General features: G+C 41.2%; 1 protein-coding gene across 3 annotated transcripts in view; it reads left to right on the top strand.

Annotated features, from left to right (window-relative positions):
• Nucleotides 1-21,388, top strand: part of kank1a (KN motif and ankyrin repeat domains 1a) — a 78,179-nt gene extending 56,791 nt beyond the window's left edge. For all 3 annotated transcript variants that reach the window (XM_084053997.1, XM_084053996.1, XM_084053998.1), the window contains exons 4-12: nt 3,426-3,614; nt 7,484-7,595; nt 9,446-9,670; nt 10,498-10,585; nt 13,120-13,339; nt 18,193-18,335; nt 19,348-19,548; nt 20,188-20,286; nt 20,408-21,388. In XM_084053997.1, the coding sequence (XP_083910123.1) occupies nt 3,426-3,614; nt 7,484-7,595; nt 9,446-9,670; nt 10,498-10,585; nt 13,120-13,339; nt 18,193-18,335; nt 19,348-19,548; nt 20,188-20,286; nt 20,408-20,470 (1,340 nt within the window). In that variant the 3' untranslated portion in view covers nt 20,471-21,388. The remainder of the gene's footprint in view (nt 1-3,425; nt 3,615-7,483; nt 7,596-9,445; nt 9,671-10,497; nt 10,586-13,119; nt 13,340-18,192; nt 18,336-19,347; nt 19,549-20,187; nt 20,287-20,407) is intronic.
• Nucleotides 21,389-21,841: the final 453 nt, after the last annotated feature.

The raw sequence follows: 21,841 nt of genomic DNA on the forward strand, positions 1-21,841 counted from the left end.
TCTCACTCTTTCACTAGGATTGAGCATTTATTGAGGTAAAAGACGATTGTTTTTCATCTTTTTACCTCCCGCAATTAATTTTGCTACCTTGATAATCCAATGCATTTAGCAATGCATTAAAAAGGTGATTCATAATAGTAATATTACTGATATTTGTTAAACGCTCATTTTTAAAATGGTCTTCAGCACACAGTTCGACATAAAGTATATTCGTCTTGCTAGCTATATTCCCCGCTGCACTTTTAAGGAACTATTCGTTGAGGAACAAACAAACTTCAGTTGAAAACGTCACCGTCCCTCACTGACCCGTCCACAGACGAGATACAACAATGCCGCAATGAGGCAATGCAAACAACATGGCTGATATAATAACGTGGCCGAGGACCAAAGGTCTATTTTTAATCTGTGGAGGCCGGTTTTGTGCCATGCTGCAGAGGAGGAGATAGTGGGGTGGAGGACGGGGACGGGGGGGTTCACACACACACACACACACACACACACACACACACACACACACACACACACACACTGTCTGCATGTGTAAAGTGACGCCTGATGGGATCGGACAGGCCAAAGTTATCTCTGACCCCGAAAAATGCGGCGGGGGCTTTGGACCTGTACCAACAATGAGCTCATTTCTTTCAGGAGCCCAGTGGCATCGGACCCACTGGCCACTTGTTGTTTTTGCCCCACGTCCCCCCCCCAGTGTCCACCCCCTCCCATCCTCTGGCTAGCGCCTCACTGTTGATGCTGATTCATGGCTCCCTCCTAGTTACATAACCGCATGGGGCGTCCTGGTTGCCATCAGCGTTGCCAGATTCTGTGAGAGAAACAAGCGACCAGGTCTAGAAAAAAACAGCCCAAAAGAAGCCACTATGGGCCACATGAGTACGTTAACATGTACATCAGCTATTTGAAAATAGCAGATCTACAAGCTCACAACGCGTCGCGATGCGACGCGTTGTGAGCTTGTGGATCGGCTGTTTTCAAATACAATCTTGCGCCGAAATTATAATAAGCAGATCTGGCAACCGTGGTTGCCATACGAATAGAGAGGGGGTCATTGTCTGTCTTCGGTGCAAGCTTGTTTTTTTGGTCAGATACTGGCCTCTCTTGGAAGACTAATGGACTAATCATTTAACAGTGCTGCTATAAGTAATTACACGTAGTAGTAATAATCATAATAATAACTATAATACGAGAAGCAAAAAAAAAGAAGAAACGTTTGTATGGTGTGTAATTCAAAGGCAAAAGTTACAAAGGGTTATCGCAGGAAAGTAAAAAGCGAGCCTGAGGCCAGTTCCAGGGACATTCTGTGGCTGACGTCGCACCTACCCAGTACCTAGGGAGGGGGGGGGGGACGGGCCACAAAACACATTTCCTTTACTGCAGCCGCAATAAAGTAGAAAGAAGATGAAACGTTTTAAATAGAAGTTAATGTCGACAACTGCAGACAACTGTAGAGCAGAAATACTAGTGCTACAAGTTTTAACCCATTAAGACCGGGAACGCATCTGAGTCATTTCTTTGGGCTATTCAAAAATAGCAGATCTACAAGCTCATAGCGCGGCACCGAGTGCCGCGCTATGAGCTTGTAGATCTGCTATTTTAGAAAAATTGTGAAAATGTGTGCGAATCTTTGAACACATATATTTTTTTTAAGCGGCTTAAACAGTTTTAATCGGCCTCAGGTCTTAATGGGTTAAACCAAGTCTAAAGTTGACCGATAGCCAGTGACATGATCCTGTTTCTTGGTTTGCGGTTTGGTGGACCTTTTTTGCTGCTGCATTTCAAACAGGTCGGAGATAATTTCTGTGTACGGTGATTTGCACAAACCGAGGACAAAAAGGGAATATCTGCATGGATAATGTTCCCCAGGTCTGACCTTGAAGCAAAACAGCTGAGTTTCTAAATCCAGATGACAGGAACATTCTTTCAGCCCACTCATCTTTCAACATCAATCATTCCAGCATTTCTCTCTGTTTTGCTAACCCTAGATTCTACCTTAACCATTTAGAATCCCGTATACTTTGTTGACCAGGGTCCCCCAAGGCTCTATACCAGGCCCTCTCCTTTTTTCCCCTCTGCACCAAATCTCTCAAAAATGTGCAGATCTACAAGCTCACGCTGCATCGTATTGCAAGCTTGCTGAATGTTTTCTTATTATGACAAGCCCAGAGTAGGGACCTTAGGGTTCATGTGGTTAATAAGACTGCCTTATGTTTATATCTAGTACCTCCCATAATATTTCAGAATGTTATGCAAAAACATAACGCTAGTGTTATCACAATTGTTATAGTAACGTGTGCCTGGAAGTTAATTATCTGACAGTCTGACACTGTAAACCCGATGTGCACTTAAGTGTTGTGTGTAAGCATCTGTAAAGTCTTGTCCATACCTGCCAGGCACTTCTAGATCAAAGAGCACTGCATGGGTTTTTAGCAGAGCAGTAAAACACACCATGAGATCCAACATGGAATTCCAACCCCCTTGCTTGTTACTTTCAGAGCTCTCCGTGTGCACAGCATTTGAGTCAAACATTGGTGCACAAACATGTGAAATCATTTATTTATATAGCACTTTTCATGCATTACTGCAGTACAGATTGCTTAACATAATTATTCTTTTTAGGATAATTGAAAAGACACACCATAATGAAAACAGGAATAATACAATAATAATTGTAATAGAAAATAACCACAAGGTAGTTCATAGAAATTGAGGACATGGTGAAACTGTGCTACTTTATTTCCTGACTACCTGCGCATCTGTCGCTTAACGCATTGGTTCTCAAAGTGGGGTCCGGGGACCCCCAGGGGTCCTTGAGGGAGTTCCAGGGGGTCCCCAGCTAAATGATAGTTAGAAACCAAATGAACCCTTATGGGTCTGTAACTCTGAGGGTGTACAAATGGAACCAAATGGATTTTACAATATAAATTGGGGTCGCAGAGATGGAAATGCCATTAAATGGGGGTCCGTAGCCTAATGCATGTCAAACTAGGGGTCCTTGAAATTTAACTGGTATAGAGAATCACTGCTAGAGCCGTAAAAAATCTTCTCTTATGGTGGGTCCCTGGCATATCTTTTCAAATGGGGGTCCGCGGGCTAATAAGTGTCAATTTGGGGGTCCTTGACATGAAAAAGTTTGAGAACCACTGGCTTAACCCTTTAAGACCTGTAACGCATTTGTGTCACTTTAGATTTCTTTGGCTATTCAAAAATAGCAGATCTACAAGCTCATAGCGCGGCACCGAGTGCCGCGCTATGAGCTTGTGTATCTGCTATTTTTGAAAAATCGTTTTAAAAATGTTTTTGATTTTTTTCCCCAAAAACTGTTAGGATTTAGTTTTTTTTTAAGAATCGCCTCAGGTCTTATTGGCCTAACGCTTACAATCTCCACCTCCTCTCCTTTCTAACCTTTGTAGAAGGCAGCCAGCAAGTAGTCTCCCAGTCAATGAGCGTGCGAACGGCGCTCTCCCACACAGAGCTGACCACCACAACAACATCGCCAACGTCCCCGCCTGCCGCAGACAACCCCGCTTCCACCCTTACCCCGCAGCAGCAGGCCGAGCAAAAGATCCGTATGGATCAGCAGATGTCCACGGCACTACACGGTAGGTACCTCCGAAATTGGCCAACTTTTGCAACCCCCACTGCCAACCTGGCAACCCAAGCGCTCGCTTTTTGTAACGCCTCGGTAGTATACTGTAGCTCGTGTTGTCATTAGATTTTTCCAGGTGTAGAATGTAGTGGAGCTCCATGCATGCATACAGGGTAAATACAGCCAACAACAGCAGCAGGACTCGTGAACCCGGCTAGCGCCCTCAGGCTGCTCACACTCCCCACCTGTCAAAATAAAGGAAGCATGCTGAAAGTATCATATGCACGTTCATATGCACACACAGAAAAATGCATACATGTACCTACACGAAAACTTGCTCACACACACCAGTGGTGGTGGAAGAAGTACTCACATGTTTTACTTCAATAAAAAACATCTACATTTTCTTAAAGTACCAAAAGTAGAAAGTGCTCATTTACGCAGAATGTCCCATTTCACAACTTTTCAAATGTATAAATCTTTTGAAAATAGCAGATCTACAAGCTCACAATGCGTCGCATTTGTGACGCATTGTGAGCTTGTAGATCGGCTATTTTCAAATGGCCAAAATGTATATAGGGCTGTAGTGGTTAATGTATGTTTTGTAATAATAATCAAAATCTACAAAGTAACTAGTAACTATAAGTTCTCAAATAAGTGTAGTGCAATATTTGCCTCCGAGATGTAGTGGAGTGGAAGTAAAAGAAATACTGGAAATTATTGGAAATACTCCAGTAAAGTAAAAAATACCTCAACATTTTACTTAAGTACAGTACTTGAGTAAATGTACTTAGCTACTTTACACCACTGGCTCGCACACACACACACACACACACACACACACACACACGCACACGCACACATAGCTGCATCTTCCCCCCCAGAGCAGCGTTGTGGAGGCCCCTTCCACTGGGGCGAGTCTTGGCAGATGTGCTGACTGTTCTGGCTCTAGGCTGGTATTTGGCTTTGCGAGGCCTGTACTTAAAATGATTTGGATACTTCTGGGTTTGGGGCTCGTTCCCACCATGCCCACACCGACTTGATAGCGTTGGAAAAGAACTGGACAAAGACACTCGGTACTTATCTACTTTTCTCCTCCGCCACAGCAGTTGATCATGTCTTACAGAGGCCCTGCAGCGGCCATTCAGCCTCCTGACCAGACTATTTGGAAGGAATTAACCAGACTATTTAGTTAACCCATTAAGACCGGGAGAAGCATCTGTGTGATTTTTGTTTGATTTGAGCTAAAAAAAAAAGCATTATTTTACACTTTGGGCTATTCAAAAATAGCAGATCTACAAGCTCGTAGCGCGGCACCGAGTGCCGCGCTACGAGCTTGTAGATCTGCTATTTTTGAGAAATCGTAAAAATATGTGCAAATCTTTTGAATATGTGTTTTTTTCAAGCGAACATTTGTAACTCAAATCTTTGCTTCTGGGGGGTCCCTGGAAAACAAAAATATTTTGAGATGGGGGTCCTTGGCCAAATACATATACATTTTGGAGTCCTTGACATGGAAAAGGTTTGAGAACCACTGACATACAGTAGTACGTACGTTTAGAAGACATCCTAAAAACAGGCATTTTGTAGAATCGGCCTCAGGTCTTAATGGGTTAAGTTGTTGGCCTCAGTTCACTTTGAATTAGTCCCAATGAACTGCTTGGAGGGAACATGAGGTTTCTTTAAAAGAAACCAAATGTCAACATATTTTTCTTTTTTTAGATTAATGATTATCTGTCGGGCAGAAACCTTTATCTCCCTATTTTAGCTGTTCATGTTTTTCGTAAATCAGTGCCCCACTTTTTCGTTCAAGAGTGCCACACGCTAAAATAGCCGATCTATAAGATGTGATCACGCGCTGTGAGCTTGTAGATCTAAGTTTTTTTTTTCTTTTTAAGAAAATGGTCAAATATGTGGGTTTTATAAATCTTGCACATGCTTTTACGAGCTTGTGACGATATAATAACTCCAATTTGATCTATTGGTAATACAGTTTTTTTTTTTCCATTTCCTGAAAAGTAACGATTTGGGACATCCAAGGTTTTTGCCTGACAGCAATGCTATATTCTCCATTATTTAGAATGTCGTGGAAAACATACGTGAATACAATAGACCGTTTTGATATTCCATAGTCATGTGACGTAAAAGTAGAACAGCTGGTGAAACAAACGGACCTTTCTGACAGCTTCAAAATGGGTACTTTCTCCTGATTGGCTGAGATTTTGACACCTACCGGAAAATGTATTTTCTGTTTATTAAAGAGCTGGAGAGACAGGGAGACATCTGTTACTGAACAAACACTCTATAGCAATGATTACTATCAGAATATAGTATTTTAACCTTTTAACAAAATACTTTTTGTTTTAACCCAAAAATATCACTTACCCTACCTTTAAAAAAACGTCAAAGAAATTTCAAATAAAAAACTGCAGATCTGCAAGCTCATAGCGCGCCGCAATGCACCGTGAGCTTGTAGATAAGCTATTTTTGCTATTTCTGAAAATAGGGCTTAAGTAGTTAACGCCAACTTCCAAATCCACACAGGATGTTATTCTCTCGTACCATTACCATTCAGTGGGTGTCCTCAGCAGATTTAAAACATATGGGTACTTGCGTAGGCTGTTTGTCAGGCCTTGGAGTGCAGCAGGCGCAGTGGTTTCTCAGGTGTAAATCCACGGTATCTTATGATCCAGGTGTTAAAGCCATCACGACATCGTTTGTTTGATGCCATCGAATTGTTCAGGTTCATCCCACAAAGTACAGCCATTCTAGTCCCAGACATCTGTTTTATATATTTAATTGGTGAGATATTTCTCACACTTGACACTGTAACATGGTTTGAAATGATCGTGCGGTCAACCAGGAAGCCGGCATATTTTATCGCCCGTACTTTCACGCCCATCGGAGAGGGCCTGACATCCTCTAGGATTCCACAACCATTACAAACCCATACTGTACACGGGTGGACCATATTGTAGGCTATAATTGGACCATTGACTTATTCTTATCAATTATAACCCTGAACGCCATCCGTATAGTAACGTGAAGTCCTTATTAAACACATCTCACATTTTTGTGGTTCGACTGAAAGCATCACCAATTTAAAACGTTATTCTTGTGCGCCTCGGTGACTTGCAGTGTAAGGGCGGTATACTGAATATGAATAGAGCCATAGTCCTTCACGCAGCTGACCGCGGTTCGAATCCAACCCGAGGCACTTTACTGCCTGTCATCACCCTTCTCTCTCCTGCCTCTCCTGCCTCTCTGTTCATTGTGTATGTCTGGAATAAAGCATAAAAATGCCAAAAATAAATCTTTAATAAAAAGGTCACTTCCCAGAAGCGTTACACGCGGAAAGGCCATCTTACAGTAATTCTATGATCCACACAAGCCATGGTAAATGTCAGGTTTGGTTTCAAGACTCATAACATAACTGTTTGGTTGATCGCAATAATGTGATAAAGTAATCTAAATAATGGCATGATGATTTATTATTTCTCCTTAGGATCTCAATGAATGAGCAATGAATGTCCTCCATGGTTAGAAAAAATATATATATATACAGTAGTTTAATGAAGGATCTGTGAGCAACACTGTTAAACACAATTATACTATTTATCTGTTTTCATTTTGTTTCTGTTTTGTAAAACAACTTTGAGTACTTAGAAAGGAACTATATACATTGTATGTATGTATTATTATTATACTTGGTTGCACATCGTGTCACGCATCGAAAATAGCGGATCTACAGTACAAGCTCTCAACGTGTCATGCTGAGCTATTTTCAGTGCGCGACATTGGCGCTCAACTAAGTATAAAGCAGGCAATACTCACCCAGTTTCGCGGGCCTCCACTCATTTGTTTTTGCCTTCTTCTCCTCAGGAAGTCCGCAGTCCAGTCAGAGCACCCTAAAATCCATCATGAAAAAGAAAGACGGTCGACCAGGGTCTAACGGCACCAAAAAGAACCTGCAATTTGTTGGGGTGAATGGAGGGTGAGTGGCAAATATTCAAATACTATATTCCCATGCCATGCTATTTGAAGGGGTCTGCAGTTGGAAAAATCCACAAACTTGTCAACATACTAGTGATTCATACAGCAGTCTGCTACCATAAACAAGGCAACATAGAGGTGTGCACAGTTGAGCCAGTATGGCTGTGTTTCAGCCCAAGTTTGTTTTTGACCTTTTCCACACCCTTTGGATAAATTTGCAGATTGATTGATTGGTTGATTGATTGACATCTTTACAAAAGAGAGCTTATTTCAATTGTGGTCCTTTGAGTGTATCTGTGTGTGTAAAGTAAGAGCCTCTTGTTTCAGAGACGGTTGACACGGTAGCAGAGACATTTATTGGATAAAAGTACAATAAAATCATTAATACATACATTCATAGAATTTCCAGTGTAAAAGACAACTCAACAACAACATGGGTATATGAAATTAGCCACTACTCAACTAAGTGACATACATACTTAATTTATGTACAGTATGCATAATATATCTTTGTATATTACTAGAAGTTCGGGCCGCTACGCGGCCCGAACGTCTAGCGTGACGCGTCGTTCACTTTGCAGTGCCACCTTACAGGCACCTCACAGTGTGAGAGAGAGTTTTGTGCTCTCCTAAATCCACGGCAGGCTTTGAAAGTACCCACTTCAGAAAGAGGTGACGTGCATCACCTCTCCAATGACCAAAACCCACTTTGTGATTACTCAGACCTGGTATGGCAGACCTGTGGGGAGTGTGCAGTGGTGTACAATGTGAAAAGATAGTTGAAATCGCAGGAGATGAAGTTAGCAGTTTATTTGTGTAAAGGGTCGTCGGCGTGGGTTGTGTTGAGGATGGAAGCCGTCGAACTGGTGCATCCTACCTATTTATAGGTAGGATGTGATGTCATGCTGTCGTGGATTCCGTCACACTGGCGTGTCTCATCGTGATGTCACGACCGTGATGTCATATGACGTCACACTGGCTACATACATACATACTGACAACCGACATGGCGCAGGATTCAAATTGTATATATAGATGACGTCACACTGGCTACATACATACATACTGACAACCGACATGGCGCAGGATTCAAATTGTATATATAGATAGATAGATAGATAGATAGATACACAGGGCAGATAAGCAGCCTCATTACAATAGTTTTGTAACTATTTGTGGGTCTGCGACCCAGTGTTTGGGAACCACTGGTTCAGTCAGTGGTGGAAAAAGTACTCAGATATTTTACTTAAGTAAAAGTAGCAATACCACATTATAAAAATACTCTTGTTACAAGTAAAAGGCCTGTGTTCAAAATGTTACTTGAGTAAAAGTACAAACGTATTGGCATCAAAATATACTTAAAGTACCAAAGGTAAAAGTGCTAAGATATTTGAAAATAGCAGATCTACAAGCTCACAACGCGTCGCATTGCGACGCGTTGTGAGCTTGTAGATCGGCTATTTTCAAATAGCTTATGTATAAAATAGGGCTAAAGTGGTTAATGTATGTTTTATAATATAATAATTTATATCTGCAAAGTAACTAGTAACTTTAGTAAAATTAGTCAACTTTTTAAATAATTTATTGTAGTGGAGTAAAAGTACAATATTTGCCTCTGAGATGTAGTGGAGTAGAAGTAAAAGTATTGAAAATTGGAAATACTCCAGTAAAGTAAAAAAAATACCTTAAAATTGTACTTAAGTACAGTACTTGAGTAAGTGTACTTAGTTACTTTACACCACTGGGTTTAGTGGACAGAATGAAGTGATGAATGAATGAGAAGTTGCTGAGCCTCCTGGAGGTCATGCCTTGAAGCTTTTGTGCCGTGCCTGTCGCCCCCTGCTGGTGTAGGTACGAGACTACATCGAGCGACGACTCCAGCTCAGAGGAGAGCAGCTCCTCTGGGTCAGAGGAGGAGGAGGACGAGGAGGAGGAGGAGAAGGAGCAGGGAGGACAGGAGGAACACGGGAACGTGGAAGAAACGTCGACCCAGGACGGGATCCAGAGCGAGGGAGCGGTGGATGTGGAGAGGAGAGAGGAAGAGGACGGTCCAGAGAAGCAGGAGATGAGAGAGAGGTTGGTAGACGGCAAGGTGTTAATAGTTAACCCATTAAGACCTGAGGCGATTCTTTAAAACAAATCTAAATCCTAACAGTGTTTAAAAAAAAAAAAAAAAAAAAAAACTTTTTTCAAGATTTTTCAAAAATAGCAGATCTACAAGCTCATAGCGCGGCACTCGGTGCCGCGCTATGAGCTTGTAGATCTGCTATTTTTGAATAGCCAAAGAAATCTAACGTGACACAGATGCGTTCCAGGTCTCAATGGGTTTAACTAAAACTGATTCAACGATGAACAAACTAAATAAACGTAAAACATAACATTTAGTGAATTTCTCTTTTTTTTTGTTGCAAACTGATATAAAAATGAACTGAAACTGTATTGTGTGTTTACAAAACTTATACTATAACAAACTACAATCATAGTGAAAATGTCCTTTAGTTTTCATCTTTGTGAGTTTAGTTCATACATAGCTCAAGTCTAGTGTTGTGGATGGATGTGAAAACTTATCTTCCAATTTTGTTATACATTTTTAAATGGTAAGATGTTTTGGTTGACAAATACCCAATATTACAATACAAAAGTAAAACTAATCAAAACAAATCAAACTAAGCCTTTTCAAAAAAGAAAAAATAACCCATATTAAAAACTAAGCTGACATTTAAAACAATGAATTAAGAGTTGAATTAATTGGGCATCCTAAAGAACTTTTCAAACATTTCAGAGGATAAAGTCATAGCATGTTGTTTTGTAGTAGATTCATTGGATGTAGCGTTTAGGCTAATGAAAGCCTTTCAAAAATCCAACTTTGTCCTGTCCATGTTCCTTCCCCTGCATCCCTCAAGGTATGAGCTAAGTGAGAAGATGCTGGCTGCATGCAATGTTCTTAAAACACACCTGAGTGATGCCAAGGCTGTGACCAGTAAAGACCTGGTGAGTATTTTCCTTCTCTATGATCTTCTGTTCTGTGATTTATTCTATTATTGGATTGATTGGTTGAATACTTTATTAGTCACTTTGGGCTATTCAAAAATGGCAGATCTAGAAGCTCATAGCGCGGCACCGAGTGCCGCGCTACGAGCTTGTAGACCTGCTATTTTTGAAAAATCATGAAAATGTGTGCAAATCTTTGAATACATATTATTTTAAAGCAAACATTTTTAACTTTGGTTGGTTGAATACAGTCAGAATACAGTCAGACATCGAGGCTAAAACCTAACCTAGTATGTGTACAAAGGAAAAACGGCAGCAGTGAATGATACCTCCTTTCTGTGAGAATTAGCATTTATGTTTTTTTCAGGCCAATTTTGAAAGAAACCACTGATTCACATCTTTTAATGGATGGTGTCAGGGCATTCCACATTTGAGTAGTAGAATGAGTATTTTCCCATGTTTGTTCTAAATTTGGGTAGTACCAGATCGTGGTCGCTCCCTTTAGTGTTGTGGCTGTCACTCACTTTGGAGAAGTAGTTAGGGTGAGGGTATTGAGGGCACTGTCCCTTGGACCAATCCCATTTGTATTTGCTTAACCCTGTCTTATACCCTGAGCCATCCCAAACTAACTTAATTAGTTAGTGTGTTGGAATTAGGTGGGTCATGGACTTAAGCCCGAGAAGTAGTCGAATCAGTTTGTTTTGGGAGGTTTGGGAGGTCTTATTAACCACTTTAACCCTGGCGTCCCAATTTTGGTCATGTCATTTGGCAAAGATTTTCCATTGAAAATGGCCAATCTCACAACGCGACTGCGTTAGTCTGTGTCATAGCTAATGTGTTAAACCACCGCAACATATAGAACGTAATTTGTCATTATGAGTGGGCTTGTACACTCAGATATATAGTTATGTGTTGCTATTAGTTACTTTGCCATACCAGCCTTATCAGGCTGATGCAGGTATACACTATCGATGAAACTGAGCAAGTAGCCTTAGGAACTTAACGGTTCCCGAGCCATGTGGCCCATAGGTCAGGAGAGGCAGCTTGATGTGCGAGTACACCCCCTGGACATGATGCTAGTGTTTCGCAGGGGTCAGGTCAGTGACCTTATGGTAAGGAGTTTCCGCCCTGAGAGTGGGAGGTCAGGGTTCAATCCCCGGCCGAGTCATATTATAGTCTATACAGAAATGGTACCTAATGCCTCCCTGCATTGGCACTCAGTAACGTGGGTTGTATTTCGTTTAAGTCCCTGTGACATAAGTAGTTATGAAACTAGGTTTTGGTTTAACTCATCTGACCATAAACCAGACTTGCATTAACATAATGTCCAGATCTTCTGGACATAATCTTGATGTGTACTGTTTGGGAGATGCTTCATCTAAAGATTTTCATGTCAAGTCGATAAGTATTAGGCAGCGGACCCCCATTTGAAAAGATGTTTTGCAAGGGACCCCCATGATTGAATATGTTTGTTAATTAGATTTAGTCCATCATTCTACAGATGAATATACTGTAGGCGGAGAGAGTGAAACCTATGATCTGAATAGTCATTCTCATTGGGGTAACTTATAGCCGGTGAAATAATAGTGAAATTAAACGCTTTCAATTTGGCGTCCCTATTTTGATCATTAATTAAAGGCAATCATTAGCATAACATGTTTGTCACTATGCAGTGCGTTGTGAGCTTGTAGATCAGCTATTTATTTTATGAGAAGTATAAAATAGGGCTTAAATAGTTCAACTGTTCCTCGTTTTGCAGGCCATCTCCTGAAGCCCCCTTAAGGGCTTCTTCTCTGAGTGAACAAGCACAACACTTGTTTTAATCTGGAGCTCTAAGCCCATCAGGGGATGTGTGTCCCCTGTCTGTCTGGTCCTGCTGTGCACTCTGTGGCTGGTTCAGTGCAAAAGAGTGCTGGCCAGGACATCAACAACAGAGGACGGGTTGGCATAAAAGGACATTTGACCAGGAAGACATTTGACATGACCATGCTTTTAATCTTGTTTTATTGTGTTTTTGGATGTACAGTATCTTGACCAAAAAAACTAAAATAAAAAATAGGAAATGTAGCCAGGTGAGCACATCATGCACAATCAATGCGAGTTAAGAGTTGGTTCTTTACCCACGAGGCATTTCTACCTTTCCCTGCCCGGTGTGTCCTTTCGCTCTCCATCCTACCCTTTAGTCTGAGCAGAAATGCCATTAACCCATTTAAGACCTGAGGCCCATTCTACAAAATGTCTTATAAATCCTTGTTCCCATGTTGCTATATCAGTGGTTCTCAAACTGTTTCAAGTCGCGGACCCCCCGTCTCAAAATATTTTGTTCCAGGGACCCCCCCAGAAGCAAAGCTTGTAGATCTGCTATATATTTTGAATAGCCAAAGAAATCTTAAAATGACACAGATGCGTTCCCGGCCTTAATGGGTTAAAGAGTTTTTGTATCTGTCTTTTTTTCGTATTCTAAATTCTGCCATGCCGTTTTTTCCCATACCGAGCCTATATATATATATTCCTTCCGTGTACCGTCCACACAGAGGGCCTGCCTGAACACGGTGCAGCACGAGTGGTTCCGCGTGTCCAGCCAGAAGGCGGCGGTGTCGGGCATGGTGGAGGACTACCTGGACGGCTTCGGCGCCGTCTCGCCAGCCGTGCTGCGCCACATCGTCAACATGGCGGACGGAAACGGCAACACGGCGCTGCACTACAGCGTCTCCCACTCCAACTTCCAGGTCGTCAAGAGGCTGCTGGACGCAGGTGAGTCGAGCAGGGTTTTTTTTTTTTGAGTGGTGCCAACCACTCCTACATGTGACCGTGTGTGTGTCTGTCCGTCTGTCCGTCCGTTTGAGCACGGCCGTAACAGCTGCAGCTGATTGCGACACAAGGATGCAACCAGTTACACTAATTCAAAGGCACCACTCTCTTCACACTGGGTGTGATTTTTTTTTTGTTTCCTGTTAACACATTGCCTGCCAGAGTTTTTTCAGATTTTTAGCTGTTGCCTGCCAGGGTTTTGCCATGTTTTTGGTACCTGTTCGCGTAGCCACAGATTTTTTTCCTCCAGTATGATTGATCCCCAGATGGTTTCTAATCACAGATGAGATTCAGGTGTGGTTTCACAAATGTCAACGAGGTCATTTTGACCTCGTTGACATGTTTGGTTGATGTTTCAATATAGCTCAAAAGCAGTAGTTTTAAACCAAAAAACAAAGTGAATTGTTTGTCCGTTTGAATTTTAACATTGAAGTGAATGGAGCAGCAAATCTTCGAACATTTTTAGCTCCTAATCTGTTCATAATTCGACAAGGGTTGAAATTATAAAAAAATGCAAAAAAAAAAAAAAAATTTTTTTTTTGAAAAAAAATTTTTTTTTTTCCCTTTTTTCCAAAGACGTATATATACGTCATTGGCAGGCAACAGCTGATTTCTAAATGACGTATATATACGTCTTAGGCAGGCAATGTGTTAACCTGAGCTAAAAGGGACATTTCAGTTACGTTTGATGAACAAGGATTTGTGACTACGGGCTACGACTTTTGAAACGCATTCATTTTGCGGTTAGCTACGTTTCCTTGTGTGCTCGCAATACTTTGCGAGCACACAAGGAAGTAGAGCTTCGTTTCCACTTGTGACTTCAACTATATTGTCACATCACAGACTTACAGGTGGAGAACACTGGGTGAAATCGTTTTTTTTCGGACAAGCTCCCATCATTTGTAGTTTTCAGGAAAGGGAAGGAGGTTCAAGGTTGTACTTTATTGTTACATCTTGCGTACAGGTACATAAGAGTAAAACTTCTTTTGGTTCGGCTTCCTTCAGACAATACAGCAGCATAAGTAATAACAATACAATAAAGAAAATGTAAAAAGATTTAAAGAAAGAGAGCAAATAGAGAATGAAAAGAGCATCATCAAATCAAATGGAGGATAGAGATAGAAAGAAAGAAAGAAAGAAAGAAAGAACATGGAAAACAGGTCAGGTATTCAAAGCATCCAAGCAGGTCAGATATTTAAAAAATGGCAATGGTATGAGTCGCTTAAAATAGAAACATATATAGTAACTGATATACAGTATACATGAGGTTAAAATAGCAGCAGATATACAGTAGTAGCAGATATACACATGAGGCGCAGGAATAGAACAGAAACGGATATGGAACATAGACCTTTGTGCCTGTAGTCTCGTGCAGGTGAGACATCATTTAGCAGCACATGTCAGGCATGTCAATGCTATAACCGTACTATCCACAGACAGCTTTTGACATCTGATCTAAAAAGCATTCTTTTACACTTTGTACTATTCAAAAATAGCAGATCTACGAGCTTGTAGATCTGCTATTTTTGAAAAATCGTGAAAATGTTTGCAACCTTTTTGAATCTATATATTTTTATAGCGAACTCAAATCTTTGCTTTTGGGGGGTCCCTGGAACACAATGTTTTGAGACGGGGGTCCGCGGCCAAATACATATCATTCTGCGGGTCCTTGACATGAAAAAGCTTGAGCACCACTGATATAGAAACATACGTTTTTTTCAGAATACTGTTGGGATTTAGAAGACATTTTGTAGAATCGGCTTCAGGTCTTAATGGGTTAAAGTGAAACCACTGAGATCATGGAATCAGCCTGGTGTGACACCTGATGGAGGAGCTGAAGTTTTATTCTGCTCTATAGCTCAGAGGTGAACCACCAGTAGAGCTCCTACTCCCCCAATCCCCCTCATTGCTTACCGCCTCTCCCCCTTCACTGTTCCCCCTTTTCCACTCACTTGCCATTTCTCATCCTTCTCGCCTTCTTCCCATTGAGCCTCCTCCCCCCTCTCTCTCTCTCGGGTATTATTATTACAAAACATACATTAACCACTTCAGCCCTATATACATTTAGACCATTTGAAAATAGCCGATCTACAAGCTCACAATGCGTCGCATCGCGACGCATTGTGAGCTTGTAGATCAGCTATTTTTGTAGATCTGCTATTTTCAAAAGATTTGTATACACTTGAAAACTTGAAATGGGACGTTCTGCACAATGAGTACTTTTACTTTTGCTACTTTAAGTACATTTTGATGTCAATACTTTTATACTTTTACTCAAGTACATTTTGAAATACGGACTTTGGTCTTTTACTTGTAACAGAGTATTTCTACATTGCAGTATTGATACTTTTACTTAAATAAAACATGTGAGTACTTTTTCCACCACTGCTCTCTCTCTCTCTCTCTCTCTCTCTCTCTCTCTCTCTCTCTCTCTCTCTCTCTCTCTCTCTCTCTCTCTCTCTCTGAACGCTCAATAGACTGTGATGAGGTCCCAGCCACTCGCTGCACTCAAAGCCCTTTTGTCCCCCCTCGGGCCATTGTGTTCCCGTGCTGTCTGACAGTCCGCGACTCCCACATCCACCCCCTTGTCCCATTGTAACCATTGTCCTCCCCGCAGCCCCCCAGTTCCTTACCCACCCCTCCCTAACCCTGGCAGGTTGACCCCCCACTTTGGGCCCTATCACTAACCATGTTCTGACATCTCTGAAGTTCACTGTATATCTAGAGATTCCTTTCGTTCCTTGTGTCTTTTGTAATGGCTCCAGGTCTGAATAAGCAGGTTCTAGATCGTAGAGGGATGCCTTGTTTTTTTTAGAAGTTTGGATAATACAGACCCAGCCCAGCCCCTCTATACATGTTTGTTTGACGAGGGAGGGGATGTGATTGACTGAGGAGGCCGCGCTCTTGTACATTATTGTGTCGGTGACTGACACGAGACACAAGAGGGCAGGGTAACGAGTCAATCTTGTGGAACACGTCAGCGTTAGTGTTGCAGCTATCCATCATTTTCTTCTTTTTTTAGGGAGTGGTTACTTTTTAATTTACGTGTCGCATTTGCGACGCGTTGTGAGCTTGAAACTTTTCACCTATAAATGACATGTCCAAAATAAGGATTGATTATGAATCCATTATTTTATTAACCCTTTATAAGACCTGAAGCCGATTCTACGATTCTGTCTTCTAAAACCTAACAGTTTTTTTTAAAAACGTATGTTACTATGTCAGTGTTTCTCAAACCTTTTCATATCAAGGAACCCAAAATGTGTATCGTCGGTGTCCAGCCAGGACCAGCTAACTCCATTTTTTTTTTTTTTTTTTTTCATAAATCAAGGCTATTGAACACCCTTTAGGTCTGTGTAAAATATCAAAACATTTGAACCAATGAAAAGTATTAAAAAGCGCCTCTGACGAAAACTCCCAACTCCATTGGATCCTCAAACTGTCCGTCAAAAACAAACAACTCCCCCCTCTCCTCTACAGCGCTGCTTTTCAACAGCATGAGTAGAGCGCGTTGCGCAGTGAACGAGGAGGACCACGTAAACAAGCTCCCCGTAGTCTGTTAAAACTATGCAGTGTACCTGTTTATCAAACTTAGCACTGACGCTAATGTTATGAAAACAAGTAATTATATTTCTAAAATCTATTAAGTGTTTAATGAGGAGAGCAATGTGACAAGAAGAAAGGCGTTCATAGCATTTCTGTCGCGCTATTCTACTACCTCTTTGCAGAAGTTATTGTAATATTTAAAGTCCTGTTTATTATTGTAGGCCTATATAATAAGTGGCATGAAGCATCAGGGCATTAATTCACACGTTGTTGTGATGCATTGTGAGCTTGGAGATCCATTGTTAGCTTTTGAGAATTTGTACCCTTCAGAAACCTCTCCCTCAGCAGCGAGTGGAGCTATTGTTGTTTGGACACCTAACTCCACTTCAGCTTGATTTCTGCTCGTCTGAAACTGCTAACTCCACTTGCGCTGGGTAAAGTGTTGATTTACCCGCGATTTGGTTAAAGTGTTGATAATATAATGACACATGCAAGTATCTGACAATATATAAAGTCACTATACCAACTTTGATTTGGCAGTATTGCTTTGCTTTAAAAATATAAGGTTTTCTTCATTTCCTGAAAAACGTATATTTTGTTTTTGCGTTTCCTGAACAATGAGCGTTTTGGAGTTAGCAGTTTCTGGCTGGACAGCAGAGATATGTATTTGCCCACGGACCCCCATTTCAAAATATGTTGTTCCAGGGACCCCTAAGAAGCAAAGATTTGAGTTACAAATGTTTGCTTTAAAAAATATATATTCTAAGATTTGCACACATTTTCACGATTTTTCAAAAATAGAAGATCTACAAGCTCATAGCGCGGCACTCTGTGCCGCGCTATGAGCTTGTAAAGTGCAAAATAATGCTTTTTAACTCAAATAAAAAAATGACACAGATGCGTTCCAGGTCTTAATGGGTTAAATGATCAATGATCAATTATTTTTAATAATCTATTAAATCAATTAGTTCGATTAACTATAGCACCCCTAATCAGCATGTTGTTGAAGTGTTGGACTACACTCACTGAACGCCACCCATTTTGAGAGAATATGCCCTGGCAACACCTGTAAAGTGCTTTATGTGGCGTGTGTGTGTGTGTGTGTGTGTGTGTGTGTGTGTGTGTGTGTGTGTGTGTGTGTGTGTGTGTGTGTGTGTGTGTGTGTGTGTGTGTGTGTGTGTGTGTGTGTGTGTGTGTGTGTGTGTGTGTGTGTGTGTGTGTGTGTGTGTGTGTGTGTGTGTCCATCCCAGATGTGTGCAACGTGAACCAGCAGAACATGGCGGGCTACACGCCCATCATGCTAGCCGCCCTGGCGGCCGTGGAGGCTCCCAAGGACATGCGCATCGTGGAGGAGCTCTTCAGCAAGGGCGACGTCAACGCCAGAGCCAGCCAGGTGAGTGGGCGGGGCAAACCTCAGCACGGGGGTCACCGCCAACATCCTGTCTCACAGATGTGACGTGATTGCAGCGTCGAGTTGACTGGGAAACCGTCTCGTGTTGCAGTTGAATTTTATTCCGAAATAATGCGATAGCGATTTCTTTCAGGGGTTCTCTTGTCATCAGCAGAATGGAAGTTGGTTGAGAGTTTTCCAGAGTAGACTAGTGTTATTTCCTGTTTCTACGAAGAAAATGTTCAGTGTCATGCTAGAATACACTACTATTTCAACATAGTTTTTGTTTAAAAAAAAAAAGGAAGCTATCCATGTATGAACAGAAATGTATAACCATAACCTGTGCTTCACAATAAAAAATATTTGAAATGAAAGGTAGGGTAAGTGATTTGCAATTATTCAAATAATTGCAAAATTGGTCTATGTTCTGATAGTACTAGTTACTATAGAGTGTCCTGTCCATATAAGGAGTCTCCCATGTCTCTCCAGCTCTTTATTAAACAGAAAATGCATTTTCAGTGCACTCTCCTGATTGGCTTAAATGTTGTCACCTACCTTCTGTTTACTGAAGAGCTGGAGAGACCCCTGTGACCGAACAAACACTCTGTAGCAATGATTACTATAAGAATATAGTACTTTAACCCTTTTAACAAAAACAAAAACATAAACATAAACATAAAATATCACTTACCCTACCTTTAACTATTGATGAAGAGTCTATGTCTAGATAGAAAGACCTGGGATCTCTGTGGAGCTGTGTGAGGGGCAGAAGTATATGTCAGTCTTTTCCAGGGCTTTATGAATGTCATTAATTTCATTGCCAGGGGAGAGGTTGTGGACCCTCGCAGATAGGTGTCAGACGAGGGGTGCTAGATCCTGTTCAGCAAGCTGCAGTACAACATGACACTTTATTTCTACCCTTTCTATCAGTCACAAACTCCACACACACACACACGAAAAGCCAGACCCTAACACGTGCATACATGTTTGTCGTCCCTGCGACTGTGTGTGGCAGGCTGGTCAGACGGGGCTGATGCTGGCGGTCAGCCACGGCAGGATGGACATGGTGCGCGCCCTGCTGGCTCAGGGCGCCGACGTCAACATCCAGGACGACGAGGGCTCCACGGCGCTCATGTGCGCCAGCGAGCACGGCCACGTCGAGATCGTCAAACTGCTGCTGGGGCAGCCCGGCTGCGATGCCACCCTGAGCGACAGCGTGAGTAGAAGCCCGTCCAGAGCGCCCGGGTTTTTAATGCGCGGCGTGGCTTGTGGAATCAGCAATTTCTTCTAAAAGATGATTGTAGTTTATATAGCATTATTATCCATCTTTCTTTCTTTCTTTCTTGTCCTCCTCAATTTTTTACCTTTAACCCATTAAGACCGGGAACGCATCTGTGTGTCATTTTTAGATTTCTTTGGCTATTCAAAAATAGCAGATATGCAAGCTCATAGCGCGGCACCGAGTGCCGCGCTATGAGCTTGTAGATCTGCTATTTTTGGAAATAAAAACGTGAAAAGGTGTGCAAATCTTTGAATATGTATTTTTTAAAGCGAACGTTTGTAACTCAAATCTTTGGTTCTGGGGATTCTGCAAATGTCTTCTAAATCCTAAGTTTTTTTTTTTTTTTATCTATTTGGCCGTGGACCCCCATCTCAAAATATTTTGTTCCAGGGACCCCCAGAAGTTGTAACGGAGTTAAAAATGTTCGCTTTAAAAAATATATATTCAAGGATTTGCACAAATTGTCAAGACTTTTCAAAAATAGCTTCACAAGTCTTTGTCGTAGACCTCTACCTTCCTTTCTTCCTCTCTTCCCCTCTTCCTTTTCATTGATTTTACTACTTGCTTTTTCAGGATGAGAGCAATGCCTTGTCCATAGCTCTGGAAGCGGGACACAAAGACATTGCAGTGTTGCTTTATGCACATGTCAACTTCTCCAAAGCCCAGTCACCGGTGGGTTCCTCAACTTTCACCCTTTAAATTATTTAGATTTCTTTATCATTATATTTCTTATTTTACTTACAATATATTGTGTGTGTGTGTGTGTGTGTGTGTGTGTGTGTGTGTATTTTAGGGGACACCTCGGCTCAGCAGAAAGATGTCCCCCAGTCCAACTAGGAGGGGCATGTTTGATTAAAGGTTCCACTTCTTCCCACAAAAAAAAACCTGCGCTGCTATTGGTTCACATTCAAGGATGCCTTACCCACAGCTGGATGAGGGGTCCAATCCCAGGCACCAACCAACTAAACCAACCAAGGAGGTTTCTGGAATTATTTTTCATATGCACATTCACCTCAATGACAAGCCCAAAGTGCCCTTTCGCAAATGAATGTAACCAGCTGGTGCCTGAAATCTCATCGTCATCTACCTGAAATAGCGAGAGTGTATGGACATCCACCAGCATCAAGACTGCCATGGAGGCAGACTCAAGCACCCGCGCCATTTATTCCAAAATGGCGATTTGACTACAAAGCGATTGTTTCTTTAAATTCCCAGCGAGCTCAGTGTTGATAAAAGCACCAGCACCTATCATCTTCACCGACATCACTATCAGCATTATGTTTATCACAGGAGAAAAACTGTTAATATAAGTTACATCCACCCACAAGCTAGAACACATGCTCCCTGTATATATTGGGCCTGTAGGCTATATTAAGTGCACCAACCCATGGCAGATGAATGCATCAATGAATAGATGTGACCTAGACTGGAGAAATTCTACTTTTATACAAATCCTTTGTATCTATTTAAAAACAATCACAGTATTTTGAAATATTTCCTATTACTACTTAACGATACATGAAGTTATTATATATTTATCGAGGTATAGTTTTTAATGCAAATAATAAATGTATTTCATTGTATATACTGTGGTCAATTAGAGATTCTACTTTTTTTTTTGTCCTGTGTCCAGTTTCTTTCTGTCATGTTCATTGTATGATACACGGTAAGCTGTCCTGTCCTCCACTAGTATTCAACAAGGTACTTACTTTCATTTAAATTGAGAATTGAAGTGCCTGAGACTTTGCCATATAACAATTTACATCAATAAACAATTAAATTAATGAATGTGTGGTCTTCATGATAAAAAAAAAAGTGTTTTATTTACATGTTCAATTTGTTTCATTACATTTCAAGACTACGGTATTTCATATTGAAATTCATCAAAGCAGCAACCAAATCCATATTTAACTTGTAAAGCTCTTGCTTGAAATAGTATTTATTCCCTCTTTGATTTGAAGGCCTTCACTAATATGTGAATAGAAGCCATTTCAAGCCAGATGTATTTTCTTGGTAGGACCATTTTTCACCAATCGGGTAATACTGCAACGTCGTATTGCAATAAAATGGTGAATTTATTGAACATGATCAATTCTCTCTCACATTTACAAACTGGGAAACCGATACATATGATAATGCAGGAGACTGAATTTGTGAACATGAGATACACTGATACCTTTTAATACCTGCAGAAAAGCATCGTAGCTCATACCACAGGACTCATTCT

The sequence above is a fragment of the Gymnoscopelus microlampas genome (genome assembly GCF_963454915.1).
Source record: "Gymnoscopelus microlampas genome assembly, chromosome: 4".
NCBI classification, from domain to species: Eukaryota; Metazoa; Chordata; class Actinopteri; order Myctophiformes; family Myctophidae; genus Gymnoscopelus; species Gymnoscopelus microlampas.